The sequence below is a fragment of the Agelaius tricolor genome, unplaced genomic scaffold, assembly GCF_023055355.1.
Source record: "Agelaius tricolor isolate 1412-34295 unplaced genomic scaffold, bAgeTri1.0.p SCAF_14, whole genome shotgun sequence".
Classification (NCBI taxonomy): Eukaryota; Metazoa; Chordata; class Aves; order Passeriformes; family Icteridae; genus Agelaius; species Agelaius tricolor.
In genome coordinates, this window is record NW_027269274.1 from 20,839,485 (window position 1) to 20,865,076 (window position 25,592).

Genomic DNA, 25,592 nt, shown 5'->3' on the forward strand with positions numbered 1-25,592 from the left:
ATTCTTGAAGAAGAAGGAATTCTTGCAGGTTCAAGGCACTTTTTAGCCAACAGCAAGTATCAGCATAGATCACACAGATTATATTGGCAATAAAGAACTTACTAGGCTGGATAAGCTGTACTAAGACTAAGTTGCTATAAAAATGTAGCATTCAAACAGATCTGGTTTAAAAGGTGTGTTTATCATTTCCCCTCAAAGAAGGCAGCTAAAGTTACAGTTGTCTAAGATGCAACTACAGCTTCTGTTCAAGTTGCTCATGTCTTTATACTAAATCAGCTCTGGGGCATAACACGTATTTCAAGAAATCCAGGTATGTGAACTGAGCAAGATGTTACTGGTAAGACCATCAGCACCAAAAGGGTTACAAACCACAGCATTTATGCAGCCATTAGTCTCCAAATGCTATAAGCTGGGAACTACACTACCGCTTACATCCAGAAGGTTCCTACTTCCCTGTGCAAGTCCTTCAGCTCCAAATGCAGATGGTTTGCAGGGCCAGAGTTATCCACACAGGAAGCACTAGAGGTATGTTTGCTCTTAAAATAGAAGCTCAGAGGCCACAAACAACAGCTAAATATGTGGGAAAAATTTACCCTCAACAAGCTTCCATCATCTCACATACAGGAAGTAAGCAATAGGCACACAGGTAGGGAAGTAAATCCCAATCCTGTGTCCACACCAGCACTGATGCCAGCAAAGAAGGGCTCAGCAGTAATACCAAAGACAGTAATTTCTATGCTAGGTCTTTGCAAGAAGCTCAACTGTCCCCAGATTTTGGAAAATCCCTGTTAATACAGAGGCCAGTGGGTTACAGATGCCCTCTTCGCCAGCGGGAGCACAGGAGACAGGCTGCCTGCTGGGTTTTGGGCTCTCCTGTGTTTGGAAGAGGTTTCTGGCATGAGGAGGCTGGCGCTGGGGGCTTGCGGCAGGGATGGGAGCAGAGCGGACAGCAGCCGGGCAGGCTCTAGAGAGGGAAGCTGAGACAGTTAAGGAGACAGGGAGTCAGTAGGAAAGCCTCAGACCAACCCGTACAGTGGAGGAAGCTGTTGCCAGAAGCTCTAAGAAAAGGGGTTTGGGTATAATTACCGCCCTGAAACTTGCTAGTCCTGTTGCTGTCATTGCCAGAGAAGGCTCCGGAGTGTCCTGCCGCTGCCGCCACCCGGAAGGCCCGGTAAGTGCCTGTGGCTACTGTTTCCCCATAAGGGCCTCCAAAGCCATAGACTCCTGTTAGACCCAGGGTAAAGAAAGACAGGGGAAAAGCTGTGAGGGGGCCAGGCAACTGGGAAAGCCCCAGCAGAGAGGTTGCTGCCTCCTTCCACCCTTCCAGAGCCAGGCGGGAGGACTGCGCTCCCGCGGGCCGGGCTCCTGTAGGCGATACTGCATCACTGCCGAGGGAGCCCTGGCCAAAGGTATCCTGCTGTCTCAGCTAGCAGGGAGCCTCTGAGCCAAAGGGCAGGCCCTGGGGCTTGGAATGGGATCCCAACCTCTATGGCATTGTAAAGGCCTGTGACAATTTTTTGGCAGTGAGCATTGGTAGCTACAGTCATGGCACCCCTGAAATGCCTGTGGCCAGTATCTGTACACCTCTGGGCCTTGGTACAGAGCGATTTTGAGGTAGTGAGCAATTCTAGGAACAGCCTGCAATGTTTATGTCAGTATTTACACTTGAGGGTGCCAATAGTTATATGACTGCAGCAAAACACAGAGGAGTGGGGAGGGGGAAAGGTTGTCTTTAGCCCTGACAGTTAAATTGTGTCTGATAATTTATAAATGTTTTGAACCAATTTACTGTGCAAATCAAAGTTTTTTCATACCACCCAGTGTCAATCTATTCCTCTTTTTTCTACTTCTATAGTAACAGTAAAAATATTTTGATCTGGCACAGTTACTAAAATCCTGATGAAAATATGTAGCAATACAGCACATTCCATATCACTGGGCTAATAAAAGCAACCCCAAAATACAGTGGCAGGCACATGCCAACACAAGCCGACCACTTGCTTTTCTGTATTTTCCCTATGAAATTGACCAGAGTTGGTAGTTTTGGGAATGTGCAAGGTAAGGTAATGTGTGGCACCGCTGTCCCATCACTTACCAGCAAAGCCTCTCCCCCTGCCCTGAGGTGGTGGGACTGGCCCAAAGTGTCGAGGATACATAGAAGCTGGATAGAAAGGCATGGCAGGTGGAGGTGGGAAAGGGAGAGGATGGTTCTGCCTGGAGAAATTTAATCCTTCTAGGATGCTCTGACGCATCTTTTCAACCTTGGCTGCCTGCTCAGCCTAGGAATAAAGAGAAGGTCACAGAGGGACATTAAAATTCTCATTTCAATTGTATAAAGCTACATTTACACAACAAATTCAAAGGAAAACCCAAAATAATACAGAAGTAGAGAGAGAATCCTCATCCTACACCTGGACTGCAACCCAGAGTCTGTGCATACAGGCTGAAACATGCCTGGAGGGTTATAACCCTGAGAAGGGACCACAGCCACCATCAATAGCAAACTTGGGATCACCTTCCCTCAATTCACAAAAAAAGAAGGGATACAATTTCGTATCTTTCAAAAAGTTTGGGTTATTCAGTAAACTGTTTTATCAGTTTCCTGGTTTTACAGGTGGATAGTAACTTCGCATGATTTGGATAAAACAAAAAAGGCCTTTGTTCATATTTTAAGATGATTGTAAGAAACGTGAAAAGATTTTGAGCTGAGGACCCCAGGAATGACTTTACAATCTGTTAAGTCAGTTACAAAACACCAATTTTCTTTCACAAACCCAGTGCAGTTTAATCTTTTCGACAGTCTGACCCAAAAAGGTGGGACTTGAACAAATGAGCAGAGTTTCCAACTTGGCCATTCATCAAATCAGTGTTTGCATTTTCAGAGAGAAAAAAAAATCGAATTCAACTTGATGCCTCTTCTTCCAAATCTACCCAAATGCCACCCTACTCATCAAGAAATAAGGAACTAAACAGAGAAACCCACCCATTAGCCATTCCCCTCATATTTGCCTTTTAAAGCAGAGGTGACACGTGTGGTAAATGACAAGCCAGGCCATGGAACCCTTGTGGACACATGGGACACTCCATCACCCTGCCAACTACACACCTGACCATCACAGAGGTCGATGAGCGGAACTTTCTCCCGGCTTGCTTTGATGAGCTTGGTCTGGAATAATTTCCCATCAAAATACATCCAGGGACAGCAATGCTCCCATGGAATCGGCTGTCCGCAGGCGTCGTTGGCAAAAAGAGCCATGTCCACACCACTCATAAAGAGAGCAGACAGTTGGATTCCACGGGGATCCAGATTCTCAATCTGTTTAAAACCAGAGTAAATACAGTAAGATCGCAGTGAGATATAATTCAAAGTTATTCCAATAGTTACATTCTTTTCAAAACTCTTGCAAACAGAGGGATTTTAAAAGGTCATCCAGACTTTCAGAGGTTTGAGCAGAAGAATGCACCAGAACCTCACACTTGGGCATGCAGAGCTGCCATCTTCAGAAAAGCTGTGGTCCCATCCACCTGCTCTGGAGACCAGAGATAAACACAAACCCCTAATTTCTCAACACAAAGTGCAGGAAACTATTTCTAAAGACATTTACAGGAAATTAACACTAGAAAACTTCATTCAAAATTTTATTCCAAATAATTAAATGCTTCTTAGATGTGTGGCAGAACATCTCAGGAATGAGCTCAATGCAAAATTCCATTTTTCTTCCCATGTAACACATTTCTTTCTCAATTCCTTTATAATGGATTTTCTATTAGTTTGATTCAAGATTTTGCTTTAAGAACACTTTAAGATATCTTAATAACAAAGTAGTGTGTATGCACACAGCAGCTTTATTTAGGATGTAGAATAGGGACACTAAGGTAGAACTAAACAGTGAATAATAGGTAGTGGTCAAAGCAAAAAGGATTTGCTTGCCGCAAGTGTATTTTTAGCTCCAGCATAAGAAAATATCACTATTGGTGTTCTCTGAAATACTTCTCAAAATATCAGCCCTTGCTTGGGAACATTTTCAAGACCTTGGTATTAAATTTTAAAATTAAACTCCATTACCACCTTCCTTATGCATAAGCAACCTTTAAGAGCCCAAAGACTCTCCTGCTCATTTTGCAGATACATGGCTGGGTTCAACCAAATTCAACTGCTCTTTATGTCTGACTTCACAAACTGCTTCCTGTGAAGACAGTAACAACCCTGAGGGAATTACTGCATCTTCCAGCTAACCAACATATCTTATGGAAGTAATCCACATTACTTTATGTATGATTGAAAAATTAAAAAAAAATACTACTAAACCAAAACATTATCTGCTATTAGTGGCCTTTTGGTTTGTGTTGGAATGGCAAGAATATTTTCTCTGGGAGTTCCTTTCTTAGGTCTCTAAGAACAGTGATTTTCACAGAGGAGTTTGAGACTTTGATGACTCTACAATAGATACCTTTGCCAAAACCTATACCCCTAGATGTCATTTAGGCTGTGGGCTAAACATCCCTGGAAGTGTTCCAGGCCAGGTCAGATGGGGCTTGGAGCAACTTGGGATAGTGGAAGGTGTCCCTGACCATGTCAGGGAGTGGAATGAGATGGGCCTTATTTAAAGTCTCTCCCAACCCAACCCAGACTGTGATTTTGATTTATTGTGTTGTTTGGAAAACGGACATTGCAGACCATTACAGCCATCTCTGCAACACTTCAGGCCACTATGACTAATATTTTGCAAAGTACAGGCTTTTAGTGAGGCAAATACAGATCAGCCACTACAGTTAATTCCTGTATCAGCTGGAAACAAATCTCTTAAATTATCGAAGTCCTAGTTAAGAATTACCTTGAGTTCCTGAAGCTGGTCAGGTTCATAGAGCTTTGGAGACAATGCTTGGGCAAGGAAAGCATCGAGTTCCTGGCGGCGCAGAATGCGCACCCCCGGCCACTGTACCATATACCTGCGAGGGAAGCACGGCCTCGTCAGTGCCTTCGGAACGGCTAGGGCAGAAACCACCAGGGTACATAGGGACATGGGACAGGAGAGAAACATGCTGTGCCAGTGAAAAGGGGAGCTTTAAGATACCACTTTTTTTGCATACCAAGTAGCCTATAAGGAGAAAAGTGTTTTAGTGCTCAAAAGGCAAGATGAAGTTCAATAGAACCAAAGACAAATTTACATTTATCATTCTCGAAAATGGCTTAAATTTTACCATGTTTAAGATGCTTACCTTGGATTCTGAAAGAATGATAAGGTAATTGTCTTAAATAATTACCCCAAATGTAAGCATCTCCCAATTCCTCTGTCAATTTTCAATGTGAAAATTAAATAGTTCAGGATTTTGGAACTTAGGACTTTTTCTTTGGAAATCTGGAAGCTTTTGTTGTGCAACTTTACCCACAGAACCCTCTGAGGCCCCAAAAGTTGTTTATTTTTACTGAGCTGAAGTCTTGAATACACTAAGGTAAAACTAATTCAAATGATAAAACCTCTTTGCAACACAAGACCTTTTTTATCTTCCCCTCAATCCTTTAGAGACTGAAAAAGAACTACACACATGCTTTTCTACAATCAAACCCCCTCTCCCAGTGAGGCTGCAAATATGAATTAGCACTTTCTAGAGATCCCAGAGTAAAACCTTTCCTGGGTTCTGATGCCCCTGGAGGTGACACTAACCTCAGCACACAGCAGAGCACCATAAGATGAGTGGGCACATTAGTTGGGTTGAGCATTGCTGGTGTGTCTGATCGCATACAGGCCAGGAATGCCCTCATACGTCGGTTCTTGTCTTCCACAGCTTTGCCCAGCCACAGCTTCTTCAGGTTTGGGCAGGTCCACTCCCTGAAGGCGAGGGCTTCCACCAGCTCAGGGGTCTGAGGAGATTTGCCTTTGTAAGCAGCCCATTCCTTAATTATCACCGGTGAAACTGCAGAATGGCAACAGCAGAAAGAAATCAGCCTGACTTAGTATTTCATATTCCAGCATTTATTTCAAACTTCACATGCAAGAGATTTTGATTGAAAAAGTATCACTTTGACACTGCAGCAGTGTGCTGGATTACACTGCCAAACGGGTAATTTAAACCCTGCATGAAATGCTTTTAATTGTGATCACTTACAAATTAGGTATATACAGACATGCATACACTAGGAATGGCATGCTAATATCTTCAAATGAATATACAACATAGAGGGAATACACACATTTTTCTAAAACAAACAGCACAATTTCCCCTGGAAGTGTTCAATGCCAGGGTGGACAGGGCTTGAAGAAACCTGGTCTCCTGGAATGTGTTCCTGCCCAGAGCAGGATTGGAAATGGATGGTGCTTAAGGTCCCTTCCAATCTAAACCATTCTGTGATTTTAACTTAAAAGTGCAATTTTCTCCTTAAATATCTCTGTCATATCTGTGTGTGATCATACTGTCACATTTGACAATACTTGTGTATGATCAGAAACCTATTCCAGAGGTGGTCTTTTAAGAACAATATGATCCTAGTGATTTTATTTGAATCCTATTTAAACCTGGTATTATTATACTTGTCTGCAGCTGTTCAGCTACCGCAATGGAACGAGATCTCAAATATAGGCAAGTGTGGAGTTCTCCCTAAACGTTTTACAAAACATTACTTTATATTAAGCCTTCCCATTTATTGCACTGCTTTCTATGAAGAGGTTAGTGGTTTTGTGCCTAATCTCCCTCTCATCTGCATCAGCACGAAGACACTCACTCTACATTGCTACTAAATCATCTCCATTCTTCTATTTGAAGACAACCAGAATAGAACACAAGTTCAAGTCAAGGCTGAGACACTATACCTTTGGCCTTGAAGCAACCCGAGCCTGACACAGTTCACAGTGTGCCTGCACCCCTCCAACTCTGAGCCAGTTATGCAGTGTGGAAAGGTTCAAGGAACTTGTTAGTAGTGCAGGTTCAGGTTACAGCCCAGGGGGAATCCCTGAGGGAGCCTAGACCTGCTCATTCTGCTGGAAATCCACTGGATACAGCCTGGGGAACACATCCCACTGGTGCCAGCACAGGCCTGATGGCTACAAAGCAATGGGGCAGCAACCTAATGTATGATTCTATAGCCAAGGGCAGGCAAACCACAGCAGAGGTGATGGTCAGGATTACAGAGCAAAGCTCCAGAACACCCCAAAAAGCTCTCCTGATTTTCGTGAATAAACCCAGCCTAGCATTACAGTTACTCTTTACAGAGCTCAGGGCAGTTTTACAAGATCACGCACAGCAACGCAAATAAACACTGATATATTTAGTTGGTCGCCTCACTATAAAATCATGTTCTATTTTGGTTGCTTCCAGGTTTTATACACCACCACACTCTAAAGATGGGCTCTAACAGCCCGCAGAGCTATCCTGCCCTAGTGCATGGCTCATCCCCCTGGTTTCTCTGCTTGCTTAGGCCCAGAACAGCAAACACAAATAAAAGTATGTCTTTTTTGTCTGCTTTCAAACTGTTCTGTAATTGCTTTAGATATGAGAAGCAAAGCTGTACACACCACCAGTGTTTTCCCAGTGTTTCTTTCACTTACACTGAACACACTTCTTAAGCTTATAAGAACGGAATGTTTTATGTCTATGTTTTCTACCTTATGTTTCAACATTCAAATACGGTTCAAAGCTTTTAATCTGTGGATGAAAACTTCCATGGCCCTGTGACATGAAGGTCACAGGAAGAATACCTCAGCCTTTTATTCAGCCACATGCTACAAAGGTTACACTAGAGATGCACACTGCCTTCTGTGTTGTGTTAAATAATATACAAGATCGCTAGAATGGCTAGAGTGGGAACAGACCTTAAAGCCCACCTTGTTCCATCCCCCACTGTGGCAGGATGACCTGTTCTGGGGCCTCACCACTCTCACAAGGAAGAATTTCTTCCCGATATTCCATAATTGCCCTCAGGAAGCAATTCCCCTTGTCCTGCCACTCCAGGCCCTTGTCCAAAGTCCACCGGCAGCTCTCTTGGAGTCCCTTTAAGTACTGGAAAGGGCTCCAATTCTCCTTGAAGCCTTGTCTTCTCCAGGCTAAAGAGTCCTCCCAGAGTGTCTCCACAGCATAAGTGTTCCAGCCCTCAGAACACCTTCATAGCCTTCTCTGGACTTACTCCTGCAGATCCATGCCCTGTGCTGAGGACCCAGAGCTGGGTGCAGGTAACCATGCTTCTTGTGGAAAGGTTTAACACGAAGGTCAATCTAGTGGGCTGGAATAGAGTTTCCTCTCTGAGTGATGGGGATGAGAAATTGCAGCCTCAATCCACTAACAAGCAACTCTAGCACTGTCCACCAAAAATTAGCATTTAACCTAGCAGATGGATCCAGTACTTGTCCATATCCACTAATTTTTCCAGGGCATTTCTTAAACTTTTGAAAAATCTCCACTGAGACTGCTCCCCAACTCCCTGCATCCTCAGCTGACAGAATCACGTATGGAGACTTCCACTGAGAAATTAGCAGTGCCTGCCCTGAAAACTACATAGACTACTACTAGGATCAGCACATTCAGCCCCATTACCATGGTGTATATTACACTGTTTTCATACCAAACCTCATCCTACTGCTCATCAGCACATTTGAATGCTCACTGAGGCCTAAGGCACCACACAATCTATGGACCTCTGCTTTCAACAGTGACCTCATGACATGCTGAGGCTAATCCAAGCAAAGAGGGTCAGCATCAATCTGCACAACAGTAACCTGCTTAATGAACACCTGAGTGCCATTACAGACTCTGAAGGCACCAGCCATAGCTGAGCTCTGGTTGCCAAGCACAGCTCCAGGTTCTGGTCTTATTCATTTACTATGATTTTTAACCTTACAATCCTTCCTGACAGCACAGCTTGAGCTCAGCACACTTGATTTTGCATGAGGGCTACTGCCCAAGAGACACGGCTTTCCTCTTGGCAGGGCCGGTGCCGGCTGAGTACATCCGTGATGGGAACAGCAGGTCACCTGGGGCTGGGCTTAAAGGAACAAACCTTGGGATCCAACCAGGAGCTCTGCCAGCTTGTGCAAGCGTGCCTTTTGCCACTGAGCAGAAAGAGCAGATGGTTTCACTACACACATGTATTTATCGGGACACTGAAATAACCTGGTTCAGGGCTTGACAAGCAGAGCAAGGGAGACCCTTGGTTTCCACCCCCTGTGAGGGAAGGGCAGCACGGTCAGCACGTGCCCTTGGCAGCCAAACACAATTAGGCACTGTGACCCAGCATCTCCTGTCCTCTGAGAGCAGAGATGAGGCCATGTACAGTAAAGGCATCACTTAGCAGACAATGATCACTGAAGAACCCCACCGACTGCTGCTTCTGTTGTTTCTTATTGGCTTTTAAACTTCAAACAAAAAATAATGATTTAAAAGTCAAGAAGCCATCCATTTCATGATAGATCCATTATCTTGCCATCTATATATTTAGTAGTAATCCTGATGTGTCAGTTTATTATGCATTTTTCCCAGCTTCCCATAACCCTCATGTATAATATCCTTGCCAATTATTCAGGAACTATTATTAAGTTGCCAGTGTTTGGTTTGTACAACAAAGATGACAAGATTTTAGATATTAATATTCATTACCTCTCTACATAAATCTTAAGGATCATTTACATTTCTTCAGAAACTGATTTATTGATTCTCTTAACATATCTTAATTCCTAGATTTTCTTTTAATTGTCTTCATTACTGCATTTCATAACATACTCATTTCTGAGAGCAGCAAAATAATTTAGACACTGGAGGAGAATGAGCATCACCAGTTCGTTATAGCAAATGAGCATCACCAGTTCGTTATAGCCCGGGTGCTCAAAAAAGTTAGAGAGGGCTAATCAGTGCTTCAGACACTGTTCTCTCCTCATGTCTTGCACAGACTGCCCAAGCCTTGTAAGAGAGCCAACCAAAATAAAGGCATTCCTGCACCAGAGCCCTTTCACACCCCACACCTGCACAGCAGCCCAAATCCATCTTTACCGGCACTGCCAGCTTTGCAGCAAAGCAAGGAACTTTTGGGCATACGTTCAAATTGGCTTCTGCTTTTTTAAGAGCTTGGTCAGTCCTAAGCTAGAAGTAGGTCAGTAGCTGAATGCATCCTGCAGCAAGATTTGCCAGAGCTCTTGTAACTAAACTAAGTCAGCAGCAGTGTGCTTACCCTCCAGAGGTAAACTCTGGAAAACAGGATAAATGGAGAGAAAATAGAGATTATACAGGCTTCCCCAGTAGCCTACAGAGAACATTCTAGGTTTATGAGATTAACCCGAAGCAGACCTCCAGCACACCTCCAGCACTCAGCCACTTCACCAAAAGACAGCTGTAGTACGCTTTTCAGGACAGAACTCTCATGAGGATACATGATGACTGCAAATAAAATCTAGTGGGCTGGAATAGAGTTTTAATCATTCTATTCACTGTTTTAATCCTGAAATGACCTCGCAACCAAAAATATCACCATGTTGTGTGAGTCTTAAGAAGTAAGAAGTTTGTGAGTAGGTGTGCTGAGGTATTATTCAAGCAGTAATACTAAATACTGTAATTGCAAATACTGATTCCCACAAAGTTAACTGGCAAAGATAAACAGCTTTTCAAACATCAGTGGGAGATTACCATCTTCACTACAAACGTACAAAAACATTCACAATCACAAATGGAAAGAGCAGAGGGAAGGGAATGAACATAAAGTTTACAACTGATAGTTATTTTTATCCTTTTACACATGAAGCCTGTGAATGATGATTTCATACATTCTGAATATCTCATTCTTTAATTTACCATAGTGACAGGAGACTCCCACATTTAAATACTTGTGCTGCTGCTGCCTTGCACTGAATGCTTCAGCATTCCTGTAACCTTTATAAGCTGCTACTGCAAAGTTCAGTCATTTCCTTGTATGCATTCATTATAACAAAAACACTCTAGAACGAGGACTGAAATGACAGTAATTCCTGGAAACTGAAGACTTAAAAAGACAACTTTCAGATTAATGAGAAGATTAACATCCGTATCTCTGAACAAATCAAAGGATCTTTTGACAAGGCTGTTTGCAAAAGTCTAGTCTGTCCCCACCCAGGGCTACCTTTGGTTACATTACACCCTGATTTCTGTGGCGTTTTATTAAACTGGGTTTTTATATGCCAATACCTGAAGGACACGTGATACTTGCAAATTTCCCTGAGGTACCTTCAGGGACACATTCGGGAAGCCAGGGCAAGTTAACCCATGCACCTCTGATTTTTGAAAAAAGCAGGCAGATTTGTATGTGTGCAGAGAATAGAAGTTTGCTAAAATCCAGTTCTGCCATACAGAGAAATGACATCACAAGCTGACATCACTCACTGCAGGTCTGGCAGCAGCTTAAGCAGAGGTTCAAAACCAAGCTTCAGAGCTTGCTTAGAAATAGCAACAATTATAGCTCTTAAACTATGATAGGAAATAAAATTTCAAATTAGCAACATCTTTTTCTCTTATCCACAGCATCCAACAGGCATGAAATTCCTCTGGCTTCAGCTATCTTGACAGGATCTTAGCAACAATTTCCATTCACATCATGGTACAAGTGGCTCTGAAACTACAGCAAAGGGAAGAGGAATAAAGCATGGGTTCTGCAGTACGTACATTCTGGTGGAAGTCTGTTCTTTCTAAAAGCAAGCCTTTCAGTTTTCTTTCTGCTTTCTGCCAAACTAAACAGGACTCCGTAAACATACTGACGCACTGGCCTATACAGAAGAGCAGCAGGAGGCAAGTCTTTGTTGGCTTCATCTTCTATAGAAACGGCGATTTTGATTTCACCCTTTGGCATGAAAGAAAGCAGAGAAATATGACATGTTACAGTGAACAAGAAGCATTCAGGTATGCACAGCAACCCAATCCAACCCTAATACACATCAAGCTAGTCAAGACAAATGTGGATCTCAGGGAAGGATTAGCCCAGCCTGCTTCATTTCCTCCAGGTTCTGTTGCTTTCCTCTTTCCCTTCTCCATCACACACATATTTGTCTTAGACATGTGAGGATTAACTAAATATTGCTCTTTTAATACAGGCACTTGGAAAAACAGCACACACGGAAATAGAGCAAAGTGCTTTTAGACAGCCAAAGCACATTTGAAGCTGATCTAGATTTCAGGCAGTTATCTTAAAAAATATTCATGCTGTCTAAAAACACCAGTCTGACTTTTTGCTGCAGGATTTGAAACACTACTGGGGACTCACTGTAAAAAACAATGCATGAGCACACGTGGACAAAAACCACCTACCTGGGAATTGCTACAATAAGGCTAGGTTTGAATTACTACAATAAGGCTAGGTTTCTACATGTATGTAAAAATTTAACATTTTATACCTTTTAAGAAAAAAAGCATGAAAGAACCTTCCAACACTTTCTCTCAAAACAGCAACACTGTTTTCTATAACTGCACATCCAAACAGGTTAAGATATTCTTGGAAAACAACTGACTGCACTGTCCCCAAAAATCAACCTTTATTTTTAACACTGACAAGAAAACACTCCATTGTGCTACTTTCTCTTAAAAAAAAAACCCTATTTAAACTATCCTAGTAATGAATTCTGAAGGTGACACCTTGAAGTGGTTACATTAGGATACTGTCAGGTTTAACTGGACAACATTATCTTAGATGTAAAGTTATGTGTCAAAGGTCTCTCCCAATAACAGCAACATAACCTGGAACATGTGTCCATTTCTAAAGAATCCCCATAACTCCACCACAAGGTTCAAGAGTTCTGCACTAGAGTCACAGAGACTTCCTGCAGCTCCAGGCTGAGCCAGAGGGCCTGGAAAGAGCCAGCAGGAAAGGCCCTGGGGGTGCTGGTGGCAGTGGCTGAACAGGAGCCCAGGCGGGTAAGAAGGACCAGGGCACCTTGGGCTGCTCAGCACTGGTGTGGCAGCAGGGCCAGGGCAATGCCCATCCCCTGTGCTGGACATGCTGGGGTCAGTTTTGAGCCCCGCACAACAAGAAAGAGCTTGAGGGGCTGGAATGTGTCCAGAGAAGGAAATGGAGCTGGGGAACGGGCTCAGCCTCGGGAGGGACCTTCTTGCTCTGCACAACTCCCTGACAGGAGAGTGGAGCCAGCGGTGGTCAGGCTCTGCTTCCAGGACAAAGGAAGTAGCTTCAAGTGGCAGCGGTGGAGTCCCCATCCATGTAGGGATTTAAAAGCCACGGAGATGCAGCACGTGGGGGCATGGTTCAGTGGTGGCCTTAGCAGTGCTGGGTTAACAGTTTATCTTGAAGATCAAGATAATCTTACTCAATGATCCTGAAGATCTTTTCTAACCTAAATGATTCTGTGATTAAACATCAAGTAGCATTTAAACATGCTAAGAATATTTGGCTATGCAAAGTGTGAAACAGAACTGGTATCAATGGTCATCACAGACTTTTTGATTCTTCTTCACTTGTCTTTGACAAAAAAGTGTAAGAACACGACAGCAACACGAGCTATGGTATAAACAAAGAAATGGGAAATAGGAAATCCAAACCTCAACCCTGATGCAGTAACTTTTAGTTTGATGGATTTCAGATCTGTCTGTGGTCCTTATTGTCCTGAAGAGGATTTTTAAGGTGAATAAAAGTTAACAGGCATGGGGACAGTGCCATTTTGCTAGCTGCTGATACAAAAGGGATTTCTTAGAGCTATTGTGTTTCTCTAGGGACCAGCTAGCAGTAATGGAAGGGATCAGACTGGGAGAGAAAACAACCTCAGTACTTTTGAACGCTGAAAATAGAGAAGACTTGGCACAGACACCAAAGCACATATGCAGGAATTTTTAGATGGAAATGGACTCCGCATAAACACACGCACACAGACATATACACCCGTGCATAGAGATACATACAAATAACTGCAAACAGTTGGGAAAAAAGAATTAATTTTGTAAATAAACACTTCTAATTATAGCCATCTCATATTTACTGGAACAATATACCATATCAGTGCTTAGAAAACAGGGGTAACAGGTTCAAACAACTAAAAAGTGACCAGAAGTTAGAGCATTAAAAAGGATGTAAAAATCTGACACTCTAGCCAGAAATGCCAGGGCAATTATCTTCACAGAATCATTTTCTCATAGTACCTCATTTTAAAATGTCATACCTTGGTTAGGACATGAAAGATGTAGGGATACATTAACCCCTTCTTGTGCCTGTGCTCTGCCACTCGTAATACTTCAGGTGCTACCGGAGGTAATGGAGGGGTGGTAATATCCATGTGGTTTCTGGTGGGCATAGACAACAGGCATGGGATTTGTGGATTACTGGTTTGATTCCCTTTGACATCAGCTGCCTGACTTCCTGAAGAAGCACTAGAGGAACCTTCTGCCTGTAACAGAACATACAAAATAAAGTCCTTTGGATGTGTCCAGAAACATAACAGGAGATCAACCAAGAGAAACAGCAAACTTCCTCCCTCACCCCTAATGAAAACAGTACATCTTCACATCACACTGTCACAGTGTGCAGAATATATTATCCAAAGCTGGCTGCAAGGTTTTCAGGAAACCTTCAGCCATTGTTTGCTAGTAGAACAAAATTACTAAGAAAATAAACATTAGGATAAAGCTTTTAACTTATTAACAGCAGCAAAAATTACTGTTTTCTAAAAATTTTAACTGCCTAATGCAGAAGTGGACTAATGGACTCCCAACTCCATGTGTTAACTGAGAGTCACATAGCCTGTAATTTATCTAGACTTCCATAAACATAGCCCTTCTTAGCTTGCAATTCCACTCAAAACAGGAGAAATTACATGGTTCAATTAAATAATATGTAAAATACATAGTGTCCAAACTCAAAACCTGGTAAATGCTGTTGGTTTTTTTGGCTGTTTGGGTTTTTTTTTTAACATAAAAGCTCTTTGTCTGAGAAGACTGTAAGAGAAAATGCTGAAGTTTTCTGACTGGAAAACTAAAGTGGCATTCTATTCCAGTTCTGGAAATGCAGTTCATAAACTTATGGGAAAAATACGATGCATAAAAATATACTGCAAACCTTCCAATCTTTATGTTGATTTCTCACAGATACAACAAAAAAATTTGCAGTTCATTCCTGAAAATCCTGGTCTTCAAAACCAAAAGCTGGTTTTAGCTTAAGAGTTCATGTCAGCTTCATGCCTATCAATTATCATCGTGACAGTAAAAACTTTTGAGAGCAAAATTTCATCACTTGATGATACATCATGTATGAGTATTTTCATGATATCACTAAAGAAGTTCACATGCTTCCTAAGACTTGAAAAGCAAGGCTGAAATGGAAATGGCCAAAGCATGAAATCCCACAGAACATGTAACATAAAAAATAGGCCCAAACAAACTCAGGTGGTTCTACTCAGACCCACGAAAAATTCAAACCTAAATCAAACAATAAAAAACCCACACAACCTCCAAAAGTCTTCTACAGAAAAGTGTAGGTAGTAAAAACAGGCTCTAGCAAAACAGCAAAATATCAAAGGGCAACCTTCTTTTCAGATGATGTTTTAATCACACAATCAAAGAGGGTGTTACTGAAAGATTGTATTTTAGTTGGTAATATAGGCTTCATTTGAGTTATAAAAATGAAAATATATAGATGAATTGGTTAAAACCTGTAAACCAGAACATTTTCAAAAAATATGCTTAATAACAAATGCTTTTATATCACAGCTTTTTAAAATCTGTGTTATAGTATCAAATATATCTATGTCAAGTTAAAGAATTTTTCCCTGTCTTCTACTACCCCAACAAGTCTAAGTCAGCAATACTGAACCACGGGAAGTTTACAGAACTATCAATTGCTGGGGGCACACAGGGAAGAAAACAAAACCCTCACATGACACCAATGCTTTCCCTGACTACAGTACCCAGGCTCTTTCTGCATCTGCTCCAGCAATATTCCAACACCTAAGCTGAGGAAACACCACAGTTAAAGGGTGATTCTTGTCTTTAGAAATATGCATCCAGCCAAATGAGAGGAGCTTATCTTTGTCATGTAGAATTCACACTGTGAGATAACTGTTTTGTGACATTTAATTTTGACATTTAAGTCAAGTGAAAGGAGTGTCAACATTGCTGCTACCTGCCTGACCCATGCTGGATTTTCAGCACTTCAGAAAATCACATAGCTCACTCACTTGAAATCTTCACAGAATCACAAACTGGAAGGGACCTTTGAGACCATCTTGTTCCACCCCTGCCATGGGCAGGAACACCTTCCACTATCTCAGGTTGCTCTGGGCCCTGTCCAACCTGGCCTTGGACACTTCCAGGGATGGGGCAGCTTCTCTGGGCAACTTCTTAAGGAAGTACTACCTCTTTTCTCAATCATTAATGTTTCACTTCTTAAGGAAGTACTACCTCTTTTCTCAATCATTAATGTTTCACCTCTCCAGGAAAATTAGTTCATTTACAAAATGTACTCACAATCCTTCCTTTTGTGCTCAAAAGATACTTCTGCCTTCTCCAGCTACTGAGGGCTGACAAAGTGGTTTGATAATCAAAAACAAACAGGCAAGTAAAGCTCAGGAGCATTATTACATTAAACTGTATACATTTAAGTCAGCCTGTTCATACATCTACTGGAAAGCTTAGTGAGTGCTCGTTCATCTCTGGCTCAGTGTAGGGACTGTCTCTGTGAAAGGATGCTTGGGGCTGGGAGACCCACAGGGCTGCACACAGGGCCCAGCCCAGCAGAGAAGAAAGGAATGTAATAGGTCAAATTAGCATTTGCATACAGTGACTAATCCCAGGCAGACACAGTTACAGGCACGGTCTGCAGAAATAATAACTCCTGATGGATGAAATCATCCACTTGATATTTTAAGCACAAAAGCCCAAGTTTACTGGAATTCCCATGCCAAAAGTACAGGGAAAATGTTCTGCTTGCTCACAGTGTAACTAACTCAAGATCAGGGTTTTTTGACAGAGTTAACATTTGGTGTACAGCTCTACCATTAAGACACAGATATTAAGTGCAAATGCTCTGAATGTTCTTTCCAAACACAGATCAAACTTGGAATAGAGATCATCATGTTCTTGATTTGAACATGGTTTGAAATCTCAAATTTAATAATGATAAATCTTTATCAAGGGCTATCTAGCCCATACTGAGTTAAACAGCAACACTAACTGGCCCCATGGAGCTACTTTACAAGTATTATGTGAAATTCCTACCATGCAGTTATAAAGGACTTCTAACTCCTCAGCTGAGTCCTAATGCACCTGCAGTGCCTGTGGCTGACACTGATGGTGTCAGAGCTGTGCTTACTCCACTGTGGGTTACAGGATATGGAGTCTGACTCCATGGACACTCAGACTGTCACACTCCTTCCTAAAATTCCAACATGCACTACTGGAAGCCCAGAAAGCAACATCTGAGGGTGAGATTGTTGGCTAAGGGCCAAACAAAGTTATTGATTTGTTCCTGGTTTGTATGTAGTATTTTCTGAACCATCGTATTTCATGTTTGTATTTATGTATATGCTACAATGTCCTTGGAAAACTTCCTCCTTTATTCCAAAGTTGTTGTTTTGTAACTAACAAAGCGTACAGGTTTGCACTAAATACTATGGATCAATATTGAAAATTCTCCTCCAAGTCTGCCGGAAAGCTTTAACACAAAGTAATAAAATGTGAATTTAAGGAAATACCTTTGTTTGGTCTCCCAGCTCTCCACGTGTTTGACCTTCTGACTGGGTTCCTGGCTTTTCCCAGCCTATTTTGTTCCCACTGACATGGCTGAAGGACAACAGAAAGAAAAACATCATGCTAAAATGCAGTTTGAGAGACAGTGAAATAAATCCTTGGTGTCTGTGACTGGAATTTTGGGCAAGATATTCTGATTTTAAGGGATGCTTTCTATTATAAATGTCCATTTGCAGGAGTCTTGGAAAAAAATCTGACATTCACATTACATTATGCTCAAATTTAAGATGTGTAAACAGTACAAGTTCAGTGAAGTTCTGTAGATTACAGCTTCTGAAATTTTAATGAATTCTACTGTGAAGCAGGAATATTTTTTATACAAAGTAAAGTAAAGGACTGGAAGGGTTTATGACATTTACCAAAACCTTATTCTCTCAATAAAACCTAAGGGCAGAAGAGGAAAAACACCCAACACTTTTTGGGTTTGGATTCCTGCTTAAGGAACAAAGCGATGAGATTGAACAATGCACCTGTCCGCAGTCACAGTGACCCAAAACTATCTTTTTAAGGTCTATCATATCACTGATTTGCAGATTTCTGCAGTGACGCTTGTGGGTTCCTTTCAGCTCAGGGTATTCAATGATTAATTCTATGATTCTTACTTTCAGGATACAGGTAAACTATTTTGAAAGTAAATTCATTTTAACAGAAGCTAAGTAAGCAAATATCCTCATGAGAAACTTACTTCACTGCACCTCCATTGCCTTCATCATTGTCAGAGGACGAAGATGTAGAAGAGGCAGGAAAATAGGTTGAATCCACATGATTAGGGCTCCCACTCTGGGCTGGATTTATTGGAGAAGACCGTTCATACAATGGTGTGTGTTTTCCTTCGTGAGGAATGTTACTGTAATTGTTCTGCTCAGACAGACTTTTTCCACCTGTTTCCAAGGTGATGGCTGGCTCAGAGAGGCTGTATGGGTATGGACCCTGGCCTTGGGCCCCACCCTGACTGGACATCTGCTGGGCCTAAAATAAAGGAATCTCTCTTGAGTGAAGGCAGCTAAGGCTTTGCTTTTAAAACAAAATACATTCTTTAATCAAGTGGCCTTTTCCAAATGTACGCATTGAAACTCAGCCATCTTGAGCATCCACAAAAACGGTTCCACCAGAGGCTGTAGCATCACTTTAGTTTCACATTTAAAATTCAGTCAGTGACTGCCCACACTGAAAAAGCTGGCTACACCTTTCCCACCTGGACTCCAGTTTGCTGAGCACAGCAGACCTCTCCCCACAGCTGCCCTCTCCCAAAGGAGCAGGGTAGAAGCTGTACTTACCACAGGTTTTGCTTGTAGTGAGGTCTGTGGAATGTTAAGCATCTGAGAAGGAACATATGGTGGCACTATCCCAGGCATACCAAACTGATTCGGTCTGGCTGCTGTATTGCACGGGAGAAGGGAAAAAGAGAAGGAAAAAAAAAAATGAAAAAAACCCAAGCACTCATGAAAACACTCAGTATTTGACACAAATGTTACCTTGTTTGTCCCTCTGCTTCTATGGTTTATTTATTCTCGTTCTGTTAGCATTACTGTTTTCTCCTATGCCTTTAAGTCAGTTTTATTCATTTTTACCTTTCAACAGAAATACTTTGTAGCTTGTGAAGTGTATTTTATGTGTCTCACCTTCTTTCAGATCTTTGTATCTCATTGCTGCACATTCCTATTTTGTCTGGGAATCAAAGGTAGCTTACAAGAAAATAAACCCCAAGACATGTCATAATGGAGACACTGCCAACATCACACAGATATAGAATGCTGGCATTTTGTCATTTGAATATCTGACCTAGAGTAGCCTCTTAACCCTTTGATACATGTCTTTGGAAGTAAATCAAGACACCCCAACACCTTCCAGAAGAGCAGGAAAAATCTGTGTCACTGTACTAGTATGGTAACTGAAGATCTTTAGAAAATTTCAGCTAAAATGACATTTTAGTGTTAAGACTAGGGCATGAGTAGGAAATCCTGTGATCACACATTTTAATTTTTAAGCCTTGAGAATAATCTGAAACACTGCAACAATGTGTAGCTGCAATTTGAGCAGGTTTGTTATTACACCAAAAAATAAAAAACTATAAAGGAATTTCTAAAACATGTCAGCAAGGCCAGTGAGAAATAGTAAATATATTTTAATAACTAGAAATGGCAACTCATGAATGGGAGTGGACACCAGACTTCAGCTGTTCACAGCACCATTCTCTCAAGAGTCCCAATGCCAGAATGGATGCTGCAATAGCCAAGAAGAAAAGTAATCCAGGTTGTTCTCTTTTGGAACAAGAACACAATATATTCTATGAAAACCTTCTTCTGAAACCTCATCTTCGCAGGTCAATGGGAATTGTCAGAAGATATAAACATTTTTGTAAGATGCTGCCACCGATACCATTTCTGATTTAGGGTTACCCCAGGTTTTAGTTAAAACAAAAGGCATGGTTGCTGTCATTACTTACCTAGGTAATGTGGTGGATGAAATGGCATAGGTTTATTAGTTGCCGAGTAATAAGCAACTGCTCTCTTAAACCGAGTAACTTTGTCATCTGTTCTAGACTAAAAAAAAAAAAAAAAAAAAATCTGTCACAAGCACATTCAGGTTTGTCACCTGCAGGTCAGCACAGGGCTTTACAGTAGATAATGTACCATATCTCAGAATTAATGCCTATGGACCCTCCAGGGCTGCAGCACTGCTCCAGTACAAGAAATGTTGTATCAACCCATGTAAGGGTAAAGTTTAAACATTTAGTCTTCATGTACAGCTGATTCTCAAAGACAGTGCACACAGCTAGGCTAAAACCCCCTCTGGTTACCAAGAATTTAAAGCACTGAGGGTAAATGCAGTATTTTCACCCTCAGAAAGCACGGAACGTGAAATTAGCACAGCTGAGCCACTGCAAATATCAAGAGATTCCTATTATCAACTGATCAAATCACTATTTTATCAAGTGCAATTCTTCAACACAAATGTACAGCAAAATTGATTAAAAAAAGAAAACAAGACAACATTTGGCTTTATACTTTACCTGCGAATGCTGAAAAACATCTTTTGCTATGGCATCCAAATCAGTGGTGTCCTGAATGTTGCGGACGTAGTCGGCTACAGCTTTGATCACTACGTCACACGGCGGTAAAACTAACTGGTGAGCACGTACCTGTGAGCAAACATGGCACGTGAGCAGGGAACAGGGCACACAGCTGAACCCCCTCTACTGACAGCACCTGCAACAAATTCCCTGTGCCCACATGTACTAGCTCCTTCTGGGCCTTCCACTTTGTTTTTAAAATTTCACCTTAAACAGGGACTCACACAATTACAACTCACCTCTACGTAAACCTGCTGGTTAAGTATCAGCTCCAACAACAAATGTCAACAATGCTGATTCGTTTACTGCTTTCTAGTTGCACATTTCCTCCAGTACAAAATGCTTCATCTAATTCATCATACACTATAATCTTCACCATACATTCACATACATATGCCAGGAAATATTTTAACACAGTTTATTTTCTGAGTGTAAAGTGATAGTAGAATTGATGAAAAAGACCCATTGGAAACCCTGGACTTCCACCTCAGCATTCAATTGGTTACTCCTGAAAATAAATTATGTCTTGGCTTATGATTATGGGAATGGCTGCTCCTATGTGCCCTGTGTAATCCTCTGTGGGGAACAGAAGCTTCAGGCCAAGGAACCATCCTGGACCTCTGCAGAATTCCAGGCAGGGAGCAGAGCTGCCAGCTGGATCTGAAGAACTCCTCAACTATCAGCAGCTTCTGCTCCCACCCCAAGTGTTGCACAGGCTCACACAGACAGGAAAGAGGTCTCCAAACACATGTCCTACATTCTAGAGGAAGTCTGAGCAATTTCTAAAAATTCTGGCTGGAAGCTCTGCACAATTCTGAAGCACTCTTCTTGGGCCTATAGGAGCCGCTAAGTTTTTGCTTTTAACATCTCTCAATCTGTTTGCAAAATTCAGTGATTCAGAACCCGAGAGGTGACTATTACCATATAACAGTTCTATTTTTAAGATTAAAAAAAAAATTTAAAAAATCTTTATGAGTCTTTACTGCATTGTACACAGAGAGATCACACTTTACTAGAAAACAGTGCAATTCAGACTTGTCAGAAACATTTATGCAAAATTCTGACTAATACTTTGTTAGTTTTATCTTTGCAAATTTAAAACCCATATCACAACTCCTTTTCATTTTATATGGGGTCTAACATATGAGATTATTTTCTTCCCTGCCCTTATCTGATCTACTTATGATATGATTTCTTACACTGCTCTCTTCATATTTAGACCATGGAATTCTTGCCAGATACCCATTTTTATTAATTTCCTTCTCCTAATGTCTACTCTTTACAAATGCCAGGATACACATTCTATATCTGGCCATTCTCTACCAGAAATGAGCTCTATATTTTAGAAGCCTAAATTAAACCAAGAAACAGAATGGTTAAGGGACCCTGGTCCATCCAGTTTCACCCCTACCATTGGCATGGACACCTTCCACTATCCCAGGCTGCTCCAAGACCCATCCAACCTGGTCTTGGACACTTCCAGAGATCCAGGGACAGCCACAGCTGCTCTGGGCACCCAGTGCCAGGGCCTGCCCACCCTCACAGGGAAGAATTTCCTTTCTAATAACAAACCTAAACCTGCTCTCCCCTTCAGATTAAGACCATTCCCCCATGTTCTATCAGTCCATGCCCTTGTGAAAAGTGGACAGTTAAGAACAGTTTTGTTTGGTGTAGTCAGTGGCAGGGTAATTATTTCTATCTCAGATACTAAAATCTAAGTTTACACTAGTGAATATAGACAACAATACTAAATATAGATCACACTCACATGTAAGTTTAGAGTCACAAATATTGGTGATGAACTTTTGCCCACATTTTGCCAGAAGGAGGAATAGATTTTCTTCTCCCTGGTAATCCAAGTCAGCTGCTGAACACCTCCCATTTTCCTCCTATGTGTAACAATTACCCATCTCTGAAACAGCTGAATCATTCAATGGCTGTGTCATGCTGGATGTGCTCTCTGCAGAGCCCTTGCAGAAAGCCTGCGCTGCTCCCTGAGTGTTCCTGCAATCTCTGCTTGGAAATACAGCGGATGACAGAAGTAAGCAATCTCCCGTTAATTTATGTGTTCTCCATGATGGCAATCTTGAATAAACCATATAAAGCTGGCATCACAAGAAGACATCACATCACTTTGGCACTAACAGCCAGCTAAAGGCTGGAAGTTTGAAGCCCAAGTGAGGCCTAACAAGGGCTCACTTGGCATACTGCTCCCACTGAGCTGCCTGTAAACAGCCTCAAGATCTCACTAGAGCATACTCTTAAATCCTGAAGTGAGACGTTCTGGAAGTATGTTTTATAGACCTAGAGACATCTCACATATTTGGACTTTCTTCTATTGCAAAGACACCCAGTGCAGATGTGAGATCATCCTCAAAACTAAGAATATCATGACCAATGCTATACAAAATTCTGAAATGAAAATTGTGAAATAAAAAGTACTTTCCTGATATTAAAGAATAAAATATCATTCTATTAATTTCAGAACTTTCCAGAAATCTAAAATGGAGATCTTCTACTGAAACATAACGAATGTTTCTAATCCTGTGTGCATTAAAATACAAGCTAAGTCTTACTGCATGTTAGGGCTAGGAGAAATTCAGACTTGCAGCAGAAGTTACAGAGCATGTGTTGGTGGTTCAAACTTACTTTCAGCGTCACACAAAGCATTTTAGAGCAAAAGCAGCAGCATGTTTTACCAATTTCTTATTAGGAGTTACTTTGTCCCTTATCCTCTAGAGAAACATTTCAGACAAGCAACAACACAGAAAATCAATTTTGGAAGGCAAACATGGGGATCGGTGCCATACTTGCAGGCAATCAGGTTGGAGAGCTTACACCTGAGAGGAGGCCAGTTTCTTTGCTAGTTGTAAAAGGACTCCTTCAGTTTGTGACAGAGCACTGACAAAAATCACAGGTCACTTATTTGTGCACTCTGAAAAGACTAAGTGGAGAAAGGCAATGAATTCTATAGGGGTATTTGTCAAAATGAGTAGCATTACAAACATAGAAACAGCAAGATAAAAATGTCTTGTGTTTGACAAAATAAACTTGCAAAAATGCTTTTTTGGAAGAGAACAGACTCACATAAGCACAACTCCACGGGATGATCAGGATAGTGTAGAAGTACCTAAGCTACACTTGGGAAAAGCTCCCCAGCTCTGGGAACACCTCAGCGGCCCACTGTCTTCAGGAAGCAAAGCCTGCAGAGACTAATCAACACCCCATTTACTACTGTGCCTGCTGGAAACAGATAATTGGTTCAGTTTCATTTTCAAAATATTAAAAAAGAGACCTTGAACATTCGGTTGCTGTGAGGGAACACACAGGGAACATCTTTTTTCCACTGGTGAGTGAAAAGGCTGAAGATATGAAGAGGAACATGAATTATGTCAGAACGCAAAGGAGAGAGCAGAACCACAAGCCAAAGATGTGACACAGACAGACTTCATGAGACCCGTGGACAGCCCAGCACACTCCGAACCTGAGGGCTGGGCTGCCATCCAGAACTCCCTGACAAGCTGTAGGGATGAGCCAACAGGAACCTAGAGAAATTCTATAGCTATAGAAGTGAAGCCTTGCACCTGGGCAGGAATAACCCCTGGCTACTCCACAGGCTGCAGGTGTGCCAAAAGGGACCTGCAGCTGGAAGACGCAGCAGACTGAAGAGGAGCCAGGGGCACCCGGGGCTGTGCAGCAGGAGCACAGCCAGCAGAGCCAGGGATCCCACTCCTCAGTGCACAGCACATGCACTCCAGAGCACTGCACTCTGTCTGCGGCTCCAGCCCTGTGTCAGAACAGTTGAGCTGGTTGCAGGCCACCCAGACTGTCAGAGAGGAGCAATTGCTCTGGAGAAGGCTGAGGGAATGGGGCTTATCCAGTGTGGCAAAAACAAAGCTTTGTAAATACAGCCTTCCACTACCCACAGAAAGGTAACTGAGCACAGAGAGCCAAGCTCTTCACAGCAGTATGCTGTGCAAGAGCAAAAGACACCAGACATACCCTGACACAAGAAGGGCTCAGCATACAAGGCAAAGCATCTTCACTGTTGGGGCCATGAAACCACAGGGCAGGTTGCCCAGACAGGCTGTGCAGTCTCCAACCTTGCAGATTTTCAAGACTAGCCTAGGTAGTGCCCTGAGCAATCTGCTCTTACCACGCTTTTCACAGGAGGCTGTACTAGATGACTTCCTGAGATCCTTTCTGACCTGCATTATGATGACCCTTAGCATCAAAAACCCCACGAACAACAAGGCACTTACTTGAAGTATATCCTAATAGTGTCACCTTTGTCATCGGAGAAGCAGCAAATTACCTAAGCACCTACTTCAAATATTGGTCTCCCTCTGGCAAACACCCTCGGAAGTCAACAAACAGCAAGACGGGAATTTGCGAGAGAGATTCAGAGAAGAAGCCTAACCTGCATAATCTGGATTGCTTTCTAGAAGCATCTTTGCCTCTCCACTGAAATGGAACAATGAAGGAAATGGAGTTTCCCTGCATACTCTTCTTATTTAAAAGGGAGACTGCATTAAGCTTTGTTTCTAAGGTTACCTTGTGAATGAAGAGTCAGCACTTCTTCCATGGTCTGTGCTCCCAAATAGGCACCAATTCCTTCCAAAGGTAAGAAACTGCCCTCCCAAATTCATTCTGACAGTATTACACATTGATCTTGAAGCTCCACACTGTAACCAGTTTTTCCAGAATAAGAACCAAATTGTCTTTGTCTTAAAGATAAATCTCAAAGCACACAAATAAAAAGCAGGGTAAGATAATGCTGGTTTACAAACAAGGTCTAACAATAAGATGATTCCTCAGAAAATCTATCAAC

The 25,592-nt window shown here is 42.0% G+C and overlaps 1 protein-coding gene across 2 annotated transcripts in view; it reads right to left on the reverse strand.

The window, feature by feature from the left end:
- Window positions 1-25,592, reverse strand: part of FAM120A (family with sequence similarity 120 member A) — a 48,573-nt gene that overhangs the window by 8,670 nt on the left and 14,311 nt on the right. The window contains exons 4-15 of one of the 2 annotated variants that reach the window (XM_071440099.1): window positions 20,702-20,830; window positions 20,135-20,231; window positions 18,966-19,066; window positions 18,374-18,657; window positions 17,634-17,721; window positions 14,109-14,333; window positions 11,614-11,788; window positions 5,667-5,916; window positions 4,836-4,950; window positions 3,107-3,316; window positions 2,096-2,279; window positions 1,087-1,224 (exon numbers count right to left, since the gene is read on the reverse strand). In XM_071440099.1, coding sequence (XP_071296200.1) covers window positions 1,087-1,224; window positions 2,096-2,279; window positions 3,107-3,316; window positions 4,836-4,950; window positions 5,667-5,916; window positions 11,614-11,788; window positions 14,109-14,333; window positions 17,634-17,721; window positions 18,374-18,657; window positions 18,966-19,066; window positions 20,135-20,231; window positions 20,702-20,830 — 1,996 coding nt within the window. The remainder of the gene's footprint in view (window positions 1-1,086; window positions 1,225-2,095; window positions 2,280-3,106; window positions 3,317-4,835; window positions 4,951-5,666; window positions 5,917-11,613; window positions 11,789-14,108; window positions 14,334-17,633; window positions 17,722-18,373; window positions 18,658-18,965; window positions 19,067-20,134; window positions 20,232-20,701; window positions 20,831-25,592) is intronic. The other variant, XM_071440100.1, reaches the window with a different exon arrangement.